Below are 15,766 nucleotides of genomic sequence, written 5' to 3' on the forward strand. Positions count from 1 at the left end.
CACAACTTTCAGTAGGTAAAGAAATGTAACTTTATTCAGCGACAAAGTGAATTTGTTTCAGTAGCTGCACACAACATTGTTTTTTATCTAATCGTCTAGTACTTGTTAGACAGAGACACATTTTTACAAACACACACACACACACACACACACACACACACACACTTCCTGTCTGATTGTCTTTCTGTGCAGGCATCGAGTGAGACACCACTTGACGTTTTTTTTGGCCAAGGGCCATTTTCATTTCATTTTCATTTCATACTTTCAAGCTTTTCCTTAAGGGCTTTTCAATGCAGATTCAAGGATTCTTTACAAACGTATTGTTCCCGTGACAATTATAAATATATTCTGCAAAAACTTGGAGCCACCTATACTAAGCAGCAGCTCAGATTCATAAATAAGAGTATTTTTAAAAAAGTGATTTCAAATTTTGGTGAAACTTCCCTTTTAGCGTCCCAGTAGTGTCACAAATGAGGTTTCTACACAAACACACGTCGTATAAGGGTGCTGGACTCACCATCTATTACATTAAAACAAATCATCACACAGCAGGACAGCAGAGGCCTCTGGGAGCAGCGAGGCACTCTGGGAAATATCTACAAAAAAGGGTGACTGAGAGCCCTGTTGACCACAACGGACAACCGCGCTGCACGTGCACCGCAACTGTACCGCACCTTACATTTCCTGGGTGGCTTGTGCTATATCCCACTGTAACATTAAAGTATGTCTTGCTGATCTAGAAAACCCCCCGTTAAGAGTGGGAACAGTAGGCTGGACACACGGGACAGGTCTGATATGAACGACTTCTCAGTTTCACGAGGCAGGTAACGACGACAAGATAATTCAGCAGGAAGCTACGGCAACGGAACGGAAACAAACGAAATGAAACTTAGTATGTAGTCAGTTAGCAGGCTGACGCTGGTTATTAGTACAAGACTAACTAGTGAATACTTGAGCGAGAGAGCTATGACTTATACAGGTTCAGGGGGGGGGGGGGTTAGGCTATATAATGCTGGAACTTAAATTCACTTATCACTGGGGTTTAAAGCGAGGGGGTTAAGGGTTTTATACAAAAGTCACTTTCTGCTGAAAGCTGTTTTCTCTCTCTCTCCCTCTCCCTGACCGATGCACTCGCCTTCCCATCAAGCCTTGCAGATCCTGGTCTCCGTCACAAACTTGTTCTCAAAGTGGCGGATGGTGAAGCAATCGTCCGCAGAGCGCTTCTGGATGCCTCCACCTGGCAGAAAACAGAGACGTCAGCACTGAATATCAATATCAGTCTTGTTTCCAACTGATCTCCCTAAGAAATCAGTACATGCAGTCTTATTCTGTTGGCTTTGGCTGGTATTGGTCAAACCAGCACAGACGTGTATATTTACAGCCCCCCCCTCCCCCCTCCTATAGCAGCGTTCTTCACAGGCTGGTGCTTTCACAATGTGTGAATGAAGCTCAACAAACGGGACAAAATGCCAGTTTTAGCTGTGCGGTGCGTCCAGACCTAGGAGGCTGGAGCGGCGCTGCATCCTGTAGGTTTCCTTCCCGTCACACAGTCGGTGAATGTAGAAGCCCAGAGTCTTGATGTCGTCGATACGCTCCGTCACCACCAGGTCCTCGTGCACCAAGTAGCTGCGGTAAGATCCGGACTGGAACAACAAAAAGAAAAGAAGGAATCACGACACGAACCACTTCTGGTCTTCCTGAGGAGAGAAGCAGCTCAGTGAACAGGACTGCAGCCAAGTGGGACACCAACAGAGTGGGAAGGACTTTATTATAAGAATTAATTAATCATCGTCAAACTTCTGCAGTCTATGAAACACTTCCACATCGGATAGTGAAATTTGCTGATTGCTCCACCACCCACCCAACACCAAATGCTGCATAACATGCCATGGTGGAGGACTCAGTGAAAGCTGTTGCCTACGTGCAGTCTGATCTCAAACATGGTGTTGCTGACCATGTTCCAGTGCCAAAGTAGCCTCAGGGCGTGTCTGAAGACTTTTTAACTTGATGATTCAGCAAAGAAAACACATGCAAAGTCTTCCACTGTAGAGTGCTGCAGGAATGAGTAAAAAAATAAAAAACGCAAAAATGACTCAGCATTTTTGCACTTTCGGTTCCCTCGTCTCAAATCAATGGGCTTTTGGTTAGATGCCTAAAATAAAGCCTGTGGTTAACACAAGCTTAATACATTTAAAAGTAAAGTCAATAAAACCTTGGTGTAGTTTGTTTATACGCCACCTTTTTCCTTCTGCTGATTTCATTCATTCTCCAAAAATAATAAAAGTAGTATTCATTGATGAAGATTATCTCTTTGAACAAAAACATGTACGTTTCAGAAACTTGTGTTTCCAAAGGAGCTTATTTTCTGCAATACTTCAAAATCCCCCAAAAAATCGGATTGTTATTTTGTCAAGGGAACCTTTGTGGCGCTAACTTCTGGGGTTGGCCGACAAAAATACAACATCCCTGCAGCTCTCAATAGACTCATTTAGAGTTCTACTATTTTTCAAATCACATATGTAACTACAATAAAAGAGATCAAGATATGCGAGTACTGAATTCCCCTGGAGGTTACTCATGCAGTGTTAGTAACACAGAATGTCTGAGTAAGGGGAAGATGATGCGCGCTGGAAATTTTTGACTTTACAAATGACAGATTTGGACGGGATTAAAGCACAGACAATCTCTGGAATTTTTATAAAGCCCTGGATTTCCACAGGTAATATGTAGCCCTTAATATTCGGGCTTATGCGTCAGCTTGAGTGAGAGTGCTGTGCCAGCGTATAGTTTTTCCCTCCATCATCCAAGCCCGGTCTCCTCTACCGGCCGCCGCATCCCGAGCGGATCACTACTCACAATCAGCTGCGAGAAGAGGTCGATGAGGTCCTGAGGGATGAGCACCACCGAGGTGTTCAGAGGAATCACAAAGCAGGTCCTCAGAGTCAGGTCCAGATATGCCGTCAGCTTCTACTCACGCGGCACACAGGAAATAATTCAAACCACATGAGCAGGAGCAAACCAGCATCTGCAGTGCTGTAAGTGCAGTGCTGTAAGTGCGTTACCCTGTTGAAGTCATGGAGGATGTAAGCGGGGTCCCCGGGTCTGAAGCGGGGAGGTGGGACGCTGATGATGGCCATGCTGTCAGAGATCTCCACCTCCTCCTCCACCCGCGGCAGGTAGTACGGCTGGCTCCCTCCTCCAGCTCCAGCTGACACGTCGCTGAACTGCATCACACCGTGATACAGCCTCTGGGGGGGGAAACACATGCAAGCAGACAATTAAATCCACTTTGATGCACACGCAGACACATTCAATATCATGACTTCATGGTTTACACATTTGTTGTTATTTTGTGATTTCTAATTCAATTGACTTCTTTTTAACAGTTCAAACTTTCTTCACTTTAACTAAACTTGTATTTCAACCTTCGGAAAATCAACATGAACTGGCGGCTCTAGGAATTAATCATACAAAGGAAGAAAAACCACACATGCCACTTTGCCACCAGGGGATTTGTAATTATGTTCAACACGTGGTGAGGTGGGTCTTCGCCTCTGCAACCACGAGTGCCTCGTGGTCTTACACGGCAGCTCAGGGGAGCCAGTGGTTTCCCTGCAGTTACCTACCTGTCTGTTGTGCCAACAAACTTCATCAGCCCGACAGACACAACGCAATGCAGCAGGACAGTTTGCTCACGGTACAGTGGCAGGATTAGGTCTGAAAATAACTCAGCTTAAAGCCTCATTGAATGACTTTCGACCACCAGGGGGCAGAAGATACCCTCATTATTCCATTGAATTATGTAAATCTGTAGTTTTTTGTTTTCGTTACTGTGCATCTATTTGAAGGTATGTTAAGTGTTTGATTGTTTTATCATATAAAAAGACAAATCTTGCTCGATGTTCAAGTCAAACAACCCAACTTAGATCTGTGGAGACCAAACCAAACGCATGAGCTGAGAGAGACAATGTCGTGGACGGTTGTGTTCATCCTCAGTACAATAATAATCTGGATCAAATTCAAGGGACAAATTCTATCAGATATGATGTTTAAGAAAAATATAAAAATTGTTGCGGTTCGGAAACTTGAACAACAAGACGATTGAGGAATGAACCCTGAAAACAATCCATTAAGGTAAGAAGAAAGTCTTTAATATCACAATCTGTAAGTGGGACACATCTCCTATCATTAAGAAGTGCATGCATTGCATGAATAGTTTAATAAGCCATTTTTAACTTAGCTTAATTTGCATAATGAACCCCTGTGGGCACAGAGAGACTATACTGAATGAGAGACCCTCCCACTGACAACACAGCAAAATGTAAGTCTGCACTTTCTTTGCAGACAGAAGAGAAGAAGAGTCAGCATTATAGTTTCCCACCAAGGCCAGAGAGTCCCATGAGCAATCTAAAGCATCTTTAATAACGTCACAAACTCAAACAACACTTCCTGACCTGCTGCAATTACTTGGAAGACAATAAATGGGTACATATGTCCCATGACCATCTTGGTGCATTCTGACTGAAATGCAGATTAAACATTCCCAAGCATGTTGTAATGTTACAGTAATATAGCAAATCTAAACCTGGAGGGATGTTTTCAGATTGTGTGTGCGTATCTTGCACCTGCCAGCACGCACACATATTGATTTACCTTTGGGGTGAAATATCGATAGAGACATGCCCCCCCGACAATGAGCCCGCTGAGGATGAAGGCGATGCCCAGCAGGGTGAGCAGACAGCGACCTGTGGAGCCCTCGTTGCCCGCTGGAGCAGAGCCCAGCTCAGGGTCCTAAACACACACACACACACACATACACAGAGTCAGCAAATCTGTAAATACTATTGCATGCATTTAGTATCAACATTCAGCACGCACATCTTTGGCTCAATCTATAACCCCCATTGAATGCTCGGCCTCTGCAGAACAGCTGATGTAGATGGGCGGTCCCGCTGTGTGCTGCATCAGGTGCAAAATGGCTCTCCGTGCAGTTTGCGAAAAAAAAAAAAAAAACACCGCAAAGCTCTAAATATCGAGTGTGCGAAAATGCAAGTGAAAACACAGCGACCCCATACACCACACACAGATGACGTGCGCGGTCACTGCTGCAGACATGCCTGCGGTCAGCGGAGGCCATGCTAACGGGCTAAAATAAAAAATGAATTAAATGGACACCGGGCTCAGACGACAGCTCACCTTCACATCGGCCGGCTCCTCTTTGCCCAGCGCCTTCTGCGCCAGAGCCGAGTTAAAAGCGATCTTCACCATGCTGGTAGCGGAAGCGTCCGCTCGGGGTTTCTTGTGCAAAAAGAGAAGAAGAGAAGACGGTCGCTTGCTGGACTGCAGGCTCGTTGTTTGGGGTTTTGTTCTGCTCTGTGACGCACTTTGCAACCTCGGCTTTATCTCGAGCTTCCGGTGGCTGGAGGGGATTAAGATGACATCCGAAACGGAAGCTGGGAAAACGACTTTTAAACTTCAAGCTACGTGATATAAATAAACAGCCGACGCCTGGAAATCATTTTATTTTTGCCGGTGACCACTATAACATTCATTGCCTTATTTATTGCCTCTACTGTCTCTATGATTATGTGGTTATGATGTGTGGCTTTAGCGCCATCCAGTGGCCACGAGTGAAACCCGCCCATAATTCAGTGTAACGGAAAATGCTCCCCCATCAGGAACAATCAGCCTCCATTCATGAGACTGAACCTAACACCACAAGACTTGAGCTATTTACACTTCCAGTTCAGCTTGTCTCCCGTTACCTGCCACATTATGTACAGCACATGACACACACACACACATGACTCAATTCCGCGCTGTAATGTAATGAAAAATAATATCCTGAGTGTATGAAGTAGCCCATTCACCTCCGTGAATATTCCACTCTGTAAACGGACTCTGTAAATATATCCCAGTCCTCCTACGGGCCGGGCACTACCTGCCAGTGTGTCTGCCCACTCCCGCGGACACGCGCGCACAGTGCAACGCCATTCACATGCGCCGTGTGGAAACACATGCCAGCGCCAAGGCCGCGTGCTGTGCGTCTGACACACGCATCCTTCAGTGCGGTGGTCCTTCTGCTTCCTCTGCTTTCACTCTCCCTGACTCATTTAAGGTTGTATGTATGAGTAAATAAACACTTGCTGCCGCACCAGCGCTCTAGTTCCACGCAACTCTGTGGCATCTCTCCAGCAGCCCCCTCACGCGCTGCAACTCTGCATCTATACCGCGGTCTCACAAAACACGCGCGCTCTGCAGCGAGGCTATGATATTTCCTCTGTTAAACAGACAGATTGGACCGGTAATCACCACTGAAAGGTACATAAACAGAGCAGCTGATTTTTGTACCTAACTCCCCCCCTCCCCCCTCCTCTCCCTCCGTGCACCCATAACGGACTCTCCCTGAAAAAAACCTAAGTGGTCCTGAAGGCTTGTTTATGGGCTCGTCTTACGCTGTGTTTGATCTGAGAGCTTGCGCACACACACGTAGAGAGAGAGAGAGAGAGAGAGAGAGAGAGAGAGAGAGAGAGAGAGAGAGAGAGAGAGAGAGAGAGAGAGAGAGAGAGAGAGAGAGAGAGCGAGAGAGAGAGAGAGAGAGAGAGAGAGAGAGAGAGAGAGAGAGAGAGAGAGAGAGAGAGACAGCATTAGCAGTAATAGCTGAGATGATAAACAAAAGACTTAGGTTTAATCCTGAGGGCTTCTCAGCATCACACACAGCAGAGGAGGAGACCGCAGAGGGAAACTATGGATGATGGGGGGCGCGTGGAGGCAGGTGGGGGGTGAAATGGAGTGGTTCTAACAAGGGGGGGGGGGGGTGAAGTGATGACTGGGAAAAACACAGTGAGAGAGGCAGAGCAATCTGCAGTGTCTGATGCTTGAGTGAGTTTTCCGAGGAGCTGATTAACGGCAGATTAAACTCGCCGTCCATCCAGTTTACGTCTCAAAACTGCCTAACGAGCGCGCTATGGGTAGAGTTGCTTTACGCAAAAAACCCGTATATGGACCCCCGTGTTTTTTTGTGCACGCAGAAGGCAGCGGGCGTGGTAATGGTTGGATGGCAGGCGTGCATGATGGAGTTTGAATGCCAGTGTTTTCCCTGTGGTCTGCAGCATGCAGCCAAAGAAAGCAACGATCAATACACACACAATGCACATGTAGACACAAACACGCACACGCCTGCAATGTCAGCAAACTGTGAAAGTCTGCAGTGGCATAGCTGGCTTCATAAAGTGTGAGAAAAAGAAGCTCTTGTGCATGACATCACCCGCATATGAGCCAACAAATATGAACACACACACACACGGCACCTCATAGATTTGTCATCAATTTCAATACCAGACATGTGAAGCCGCAAGTGACAAATGATTGTGTCCCTTTCACTGCTCCCAAGTCATACTTACACACACACACACACACACACACACACACACACACACACACACACACACACACACACACACACACACACACACACACACACACACACACACACACACACACACACACACACACTCATATAGGCCCCAAAAACTGCTATGGTAACAGCTGGCCACAGAGTTGTGAACCAAAAAGCTAGACACTGCTCAATGCTTCATAACGTCACTGACATGTCTTCATGTGGACCCACCATAATCACCATGTGCCTTCAGTGGGAGAACATTTAGTGGTCAAAGAGAGTGAGATGGAGAAAATAAGAGGGAAACAGAATGAGATCTCATGGGTATAGCCTACATGTGGAGAGCAGTGATGCTCCTTCAAAGACCCTGATTCAGATCCCCCATCACCAAAAAAAATCAGCGTGCATCACACTCTCGTGATCCTTGACCCTGCCACACACACACACACTCACACACTTTTGGCAGTCACATATGGTTTCGAGACAGGGGTGACAAACGAGTCTTTCCTGTGAGTATCAGCTTCTAAAGCTACCTTCACTCTCCCGTAGCACCGCCTGTCTGCCTGTCTTCATCCTCTCGGCTTGGCTCACCTCAGGGAGGTGTAACAATTTCATGTTGAAGTACTCACAATGAATGAGGATTTTGTTCATATCTTCGTGCCTGTAATGCAGATTCTTCATGACTACCAACCTTATACAGTCTATGCTATGAGCCAGTTTTTAGGTAACATTAGGTGGTGTGTTAAAAGTCTCAGCTACTAAAGACTCTAATACCTGTAAATGACCTTTGGCAAGGTCCAGTATATTTGTATAATATGTTGCATTCGAGTTTGTTAATTTTCAAAGTGTTTATGAAGGATGTGCTACTTTGATCCTTTCACACTGTAGCCTATAGGTGGGTGCTTTTATTTTGAAATGGTAATGCCGGCAAAGAAAAAGAAGAACAGCCAGGTGTGTCTTCCAAAAGCAGGAGCGTGACATTCCTATTTCTAGCACCTGAGTGATAATGGCACACGGTTTGGCAATATATCATTATCTACTATCGTCAAAAATAAATTACTTTTTAATGTATTTTTGTAGTTTTGCTTAGTTGGAGAGAGAGAGTGTGTGTGTGTGTGTGTGTGTGTGTGTGTGTGTGTGTGTGTGTGTGTGTGTGTGTGTGTGTGTGTGTGTGTGTGTGTGTAAGTTAGCAAAGACGCCACGTTGGATCAACCTGCTGCAATTTAGCTCACGTTAACAAGCAACTAGCGTTCCTTGGCCTTTGCTACTTGTAGGAGATGCTATGTAGCTTTAAGTGTGTAGTGCAGCTGCAGTATGTTGTGCAAGTCATGCTTGAACGAACATGGTTAGACTTTCATTCAAAGTCATTCCTGTGTCACAAGCTGTAGCATATCTTCCAAAAACGAGAGTTTAGAGATTTGTTGAACATAACTGTCACGGTTACCCAATGAGTGGGAAGTATCTGTTCATGCTAACCTAGCTGGTGTTATTAGCTAAATGTTGCTGGCATAGCTTTTTGTAATGTGTGTTGTGTTATTTTGGTGAAAGGTCATTTAAAACAATTGCAGGTTACATTCTCATGAGGCTACGCTACATTGTATCAAGCGGTGGTTCAAAGGTATCAACCATGTTTCATATTAGCTTATTAGCATGTTAACTCTTTTACTCCTCACTCCAATAGGCTCATGTGTCCGTAAGCTAACTTTAGCTTTGTCAGAAGGTAAGCTGAGTCCTTGGTAAACAATAAATGCCCTAAAAATAGTTTTAACTGATTAACAACTTGTTCAACAGCAATGAAGCAAAGAAGTTTCTCTCTTTCGATTCGTTTTACAAACACTTTGGACTTGAAGACTCTTTTGTTCGAGTTCTTGGAGTCGTTTATTGAGGCTAAAATAACATATGATGCAACATGGAATATGCGTTGTTTTTTATGACTGTATTCAAGAAGAACGTCTGCTTTTTCTCTCAACTTGTGACCTAATGTTGCTATTCTGTCCGTCTGTTTTATTGAAGATGCGGTGAAAAGCCAAAAAAGAAGAAGAAGACGATGGCATGAAAGAATTATTGAAGCACGGGAGTGAAGAAGAGAACAAAAGGTATGACTGATGGAGAGTAGAAAGGTGGGTCACACATATAGCCTCCGTGATGAAGGACAACTCAAGGTAAGCAGCTGGCACACGTAGAAAGGGGAAAAGTGAAAGAATCACATGGGATGAGAAAGGATGAAAGGGTGCAGAGAAAAGAAATGGAGCGATGGAAATGGACGCATGTCTGTTATGTTCCTGAGGGTTAAACTCTGGGGAAATTACCTCATCATCATGAGACGGCTCCAGAGCGTTACATGTACACTTCGGCCATGTTGACTTTGCGTCGGTAGAGCACACACACACACACACACACACACACACACCCTCTTCTGAATCGTGGCCAATAGCATCATAGTCTGGCCGAATCACTTCCAGATTCAGTGACGTCACCTCTGTCAGGTTCACAGGAGGAGCAGAAAGCACACGCACACACACACACACACACACACACACACACACACACACACACACACACTCACACACACACACACCACCTTTTCACCGGAGGATGATCTGTATTTTTTTCTTCAATTGTGACTCAGGGGTTGCTTCAACTATTTTTATTTCAGCTTCTTTATTGAACTCGGAGAGCAACTATCCTCACATCATACAGTGGACTGACAGACCGAAACTGTTATGGCAGAAAGCCATGAGGCTACGGTCCCACCTGGACTCTAAAAGGTCCATATTACTGTGAGGTTTTAGTGGCCTGCAGAGGTTAGGGAAGAGGCCGCTGTAAGGTTCATGTAGCGGGGACGATTTGGGGAAACTGACACTCTCCTTTACATCAGCAACTACTGCTGGAGTGCCATTGAGCAAGACACTTTCCTAACAACTGACTCCAAGAGACAAAGAGCAGAAGACCGTGAGAGTCAATGTTCCCTCTAATTTTTCATGTGTCTGGGCATACACACAAGCTCCCTGAGCACACTGAGGACCACTGTGAGCAACATCAGATGTGCACGCTGTGGCCACACACCAGTATCACACCTGTTCAAAACCTTGGATCATAGCAAGTTACATGGCTTATTAAAAGAATCAAATTACAGCAGCAATTTTCACTCGTTTACTTTTAATATAAGTGATTTGACAAACTTTAAAGGAAAAAGACAAAAATCTTGTTGTTCATGAGATGTGTAGTATGTTTTATGTGAGAGTCCTGCTTGGCCATGGGAAGAGTCTTGCTTTGGCCTGTGTGAGGTCCTGTTGTGGCCTGTGTGAGGGTCCTGTTCTGGAAGAAATGATACATATACACCTTTCAGACATAACATTTTGTTCACATTAAAACATTCACATTTTGCACAATGATGTGTGCTGTAGCTTGTGTGATACAGTGTAAATTCCTGTAACTGTCTGTAAAATATGTAATTACTCAGTTTTGTATTATCATTTCTACTCCCCATAAATTATCTAGTAGTAACATAATTTAATGATTAATATCCAGTGGTGTATAAAGTACTCAAAAGCTATACTTGAGTAAAAGTAAAGATACCTTACTGGAAAACTACTCAAGTAAAAGTAAAAAGTCACCTCTTAGAATACTACTTGAGTAAAAGTCTTAAAGTATCTGATATTTATTGTACTTAAGTACAAAAGTACTTAAGTATCAAAAGTAATTTTCTGATATTAAATGTACATCATAACCTGAACATTAAATGAACATCATAACCTGTTCATTGAAAGTAAAAGTACAAGTAAATGCTGTTAATAAAAAAGCAAAGGGTTAGAATTGTGAGAATTATGAAGTTTATTCTTTTAAGTGCTGTGGCACCATGACCAAGGACATGGAGCTGTGTTGAACATAATTGGGTTGGCTGTGATCCATCCAGGAGCAACAATGTTAAACATAATATATTGTACATAAGTATACTTTTGCATCTACTATGAACTTATCATCATAATTCTCCGTAAAGCAATATGACACTATGAAGGAGTTGTAACAGTGCGTTTATAAGTCTGCTCATTAGACTAGAGGATATAGAGGACAAATGCATAATATTATGTTCAGCAAAACATATCCACTTGATGCATCAGGTCAGTGTTTAGAGAAAGGACGCCTGCCTTGTAAACTCCTATGGGCCTGATTTGAATACAAAGGTTTTGCTCAAGCTGAATCTGCAATTGGGCGACTGCTACCATCATAACTCCATCTGATCATCCACAACATGACTCAAATATCAAAACATGATCAATACTAAAGTAACAACACAGTCATTACTTGAAACTGAAACATGTCCTGTTCATCTTCAAAAGAAGTTGGTTTTCAAAATTGCGAGAATTCCGTCTCGCTCATCATGGGCTGAAGACTCGTCCTGCGATGCTAAATATCCTTTCACAGGCCGCTGAGGCAGGTAGAGGTGTGTTCAGCGTCACAGACAGCTTGCACACAGCTGCGAAGAATTCCCCGAATGCTGCGCTCTCGCGGCTCCTGTCAATCCGTGTATATAGCTACAGCTAACGTTAGGCAACTAGTGCTGCACAACTGTCAACACTTCCTCAGCTCACTAACTCGCTAGCGATCCACTGGTGTTGGTCTTCGTCACCACCGTCGTTTGTTGCGGGAGTAGCAGGTGCTTCCATTTCTGCTTCCATCATGAAATCAGTCATCGTAGAGTGGAATTATACTCAGGTAGTCGCCCGCTAGCTTATAGCATGTAGCATCCTGGGAATCACTGGGAATCAAACACCGCGGCTTTGAGAGCACTTGTTTGCAATTGTGCATTAACGTGACTGACCAATGATTTAACTTGCTGCTAGGACCACTGATTCAACAAACCTGCTTGCTTGCAGTCTGTGTTCCACCACAGTCCCCGACGCTGCTCTCATGATTCATTTTGTTTCTAAAGATAGATTTGATTTTGTAGCGAGTAACGAAGGTTTCAGGGGAAATGTATCGGAGTAAAAGTATCAGTTTTCTTTGCAAAATGTAGTGAAGTAAAAGTAAAAGTAAACATAAATATAAGTAGTAAAGTAAAGTACAGATACCCAAAAAAACTACTTAAGTACAGTAACGAAGTATTTCTACTTCGTTACTATACACCACTGTTAATATCCATAAGTAAAAAATCTTAATAAATGTCACTAGAATATGCACAAATCTGACTTAAATTTTACCTTATTTTTCACGTCTGTCCTTCTCACTTCTCCAATGGTTGTACACTTTGTCCAGGTTGATGGCTTCGTCTGCTTCTTGCTTTGACTTTATGTCGCTGCCCGTTCGTTTCGCCATGATAAGGGGTTAGCATTTGCATCTCGTAACTCCGCCGCACTGTTGATAGCTAGCTAACCTGCACGGCGCGAATGGGCAGGGCAATAGTGTCAATGCTATGATTGGCTGCGTAGCGTAAGTGAACCGAATCGTATCATTGGCTGGACACCTGTCACTCACTGAGTTACGTTGCAAAATAGTACAGAAAACAAAATTATTATTATTATTATTATTGGTTTAATTGATTAGATAAGATTAGGACTAATATTAGATATTAATTAATACGTTTATGTTGAATTTTATTTTATGCGCTGCATAGATTTTCTTGTGCGCTGAGAATGTGCGAGCAGTGCGCGATTGCTCAAGCGCGCAGCTTAGAGGGAACATTGGTGAGAGTCAACATTTTGTGGATTGAATTAAAACGGCAGGATGAAGACAGGAAACATCGGTCAATGCGAAACAAATCTTTATTCTTCTCACTTTAACGTGATTCTAAATGAAAGATATTTTTATTGGCCAAAGACTATATTCTTTCAAATACAATTTGACAAGAAGTCATCAAGGAGCCGTGGTTTAATTTGTTGTTGATAAGCCATACATTACTATTGCTATGAATGACCAATGTCTATATAATGAAAACTGGCAAGTAAGGGTCACAAACCAAAAATTCAACTTCATTACAGTAAGGCTTATTAAATATAATATGCCTCATAAATGAGCTCATCGATGCAGATAATTGGTTGTCGATAGGGATGCCTAATTAGAAAATGGTTGGTATATATTTTGCAATTTTTTATGTGTAAATAGTATACATGTGTTTGTCTGTTTTGATCATCGTTTGTATACGTTTCCTTGTTTGTTCCTAGTTTTCAATGTGTGTATTTTCACTTATGTTTGATAATTGTTTTAATATGTTCTCGTTGTAAAGCACTTTGTAATACTTGGCTTTTTGATGATTTCTATATAAATAAACATTCTTTTTTTTATTATCATTATTACTTCTTAAAATCTTACTTGATCTTACTAATCTTACTTGAATTGGGTCAAGGTGTGTGTGTGTGTGTGTGTGTGTGTGTGTGTGTGTGTGTGTGTGTGTGTGTGTGTGTGTGTGTGTGTGTGTGTGTGTGTGTGTGTGTGCGAGTGTGTGCGAGTGCTTGGTGGTGGGGGAGGGTTGGAGGATATAAGAGTAAGCTGATAAAATTGATGACATCCCCAACACCCTGTTTCTCACCATGTCAAAGTTCACCATGCCAGAAAGAAGACAAATGTGATGTGATATACTGAGGATGAAAATGATAGTGTGTGTGTGTGTGTGTGTGGGGGGGGGGGGGGGGGGGGGGGTCTGACTGTCTGGAAGGACTTTCCTGTGCTTCAGAAGTCTAAGCCCTGCTCAGGATGTAGTTATGGAGCGCTAATTTGAGAGATGTCTGATTGCGGGCTTTCTGTGGGCCCCTACAAAACACACTCACGGACACCCACCCACCCGCACACACACGCACACACACTTTATCAGACATTAATCCATCAGGTGTCATTAACAGGGGAGGATAGACTGATTGGAACCAGAGGGAGACAGAATGATGTCACACAAACACACTTTGCTGCCAGGGTGCTCATGTGTCTCCACGTGTCTCTTTCATCCTCATCATCACCCCTCACACACACACACACACACACACCACACACACACTTGTACATGTGACTGACAGATAGACACATGAAAGTGCAAACGTACAGTAGGCCTACGAGGGAAACACTTATTCATGCTGCTTCGCTCCGTCTCCAACCTCCACAGACACGCCAACACCAGCCCCTCTAAAAACAGATGAGTGGAGAGCCTGAAGAGAAGGAGAGACTCGTGTTTGAATGCAACAATAATTAGAACGCTGGAAGTGAAGATCAATGTGTATCGTTGATGAATGAGCCGGTGTTAAGAAGGGCCGATGGATTCAGGCTGTCCCTGTTTTAACTCCCCTCCCCACACTAAACACGCTACACGGCTATCTTTGGAGGACGAGCTATTGTTTAGCAGTGACAGTAATCCCTTAAAGAGGTACTGTGAATGGATCTCTTTATTAACACTGACGGAGGCTCATTATCTATAAATACAGGCGGGAGCCACTAATAAATCATTTCTCATGGCCCTGATAGAGCACTAACCACGAGGCATTAAAGCATCGTGGATACAAACCACACGTTGGCAGGCGAGCTCTCTGCATGTTTGTGTGTGTGTGTGAGTGTGTGTGTGTGTGAGTTACACCACACTTTGGCAGGCCGGATGATGGGGCTAGAGCTAGGCTTTTGATTGAAATAGCATGTTGTCTTTTGAGTTCCCATTTCGGCAGCATGTAAATTATAGTGTCTCTACAGGGCTGCAGAACGTTTCCCGGGGTGGGAATAAAGTCCGAGAAGGGAAAATGTTTTTCGACACATGTGAGGACAGTCTGGATACGACTACAGAGACGCTGGTTTGTCTTCTGAAGGATTGACTTCTGTGGTGCAGCAGCGGGGTTAACTGGTTTCTACAGATATCAGTGTCAAAGCCACGATGTGGATTTTATCATGTCCACAGGTGTCGTGTCACAGCACAGTGCATCGCTGGTCGTTCAGAGGAAGTGCAAGGCCCCACCAGCTATTCGTAAATATATTACTAAGTTTGTGTGTGTTTAGAAGCAGTTTGGAATAAGTGTGAAATATCAGATTATTCTAATCTAACTGTCATTAAGTCATTGAGGAAAATGTTTTATTACATTTCAGTTGTGGTTCAATTACGTGTTATTTTTGTGAAATTGTGACGTGTCAGGTGATCGGCCGTTTATTCTAAACGAGTCACACTGTATTAGCAAGCTAACGTTAGTTAGTTATCAGTTAGCTAACATCACTTCAGTTAGCTACGAAGCAGTTACCTGGCAGTGAGTGTTCACCACTTTGTTCTTGTGTTCCTTGTTCTACAATGCAAGAGTTAGTGAGTATAATCTAAAACAGAATCTGTAGACAACGGGAGAAAGATTTTGCTGTCGGAAGCGTTCTGGTTTTTCTGTCGTAATCGAGTACTGTTGACCAATCACCTTC

The 15,766-nt window shown here is 43.6% G+C and overlaps 1 protein-coding gene across 1 annotated transcript; it reads right to left on the bottom strand.

Annotated features, from left to right (window-relative positions):
• Nucleotides 1–6: 6 nt before the first annotated feature.
• On the bottom strand, nt 7–5,426 carry LOC306777501 (integral membrane protein 2A-like). Its single transcript, XM_079268652.1, has 6 exons — nt 5,197–5,426; nt 4,654–4,791; nt 3,063–3,248; nt 2,857–2,967; nt 1,499–1,643; nt 7–1,237 (listed from the first exon to the last, which is right to left on the bottom strand). Exons 1-6 carry the CDS (start codon nt 5,266–5,268, stop codon nt 1,143–1,145), a joined length of 747 nt encoding a protein of 248 aa, XP_079124778.1. The 5' UTR covers nt 5,269–5,426; the 3' UTR covers nt 7–1,142.
• Nucleotides 5,427–15,766: the final 10,340 nt, after the last annotated feature.

Source organism: Melanostigma gelatinosum (genome assembly GCF_949748355.1).
Source record: "Melanostigma gelatinosum genome assembly, chromosome: 5".
In the NCBI taxonomy this organism is placed as follows: Eukaryota; Metazoa; Chordata; class Actinopteri; order Perciformes; family Zoarcidae; genus Melanostigma; species Melanostigma gelatinosum.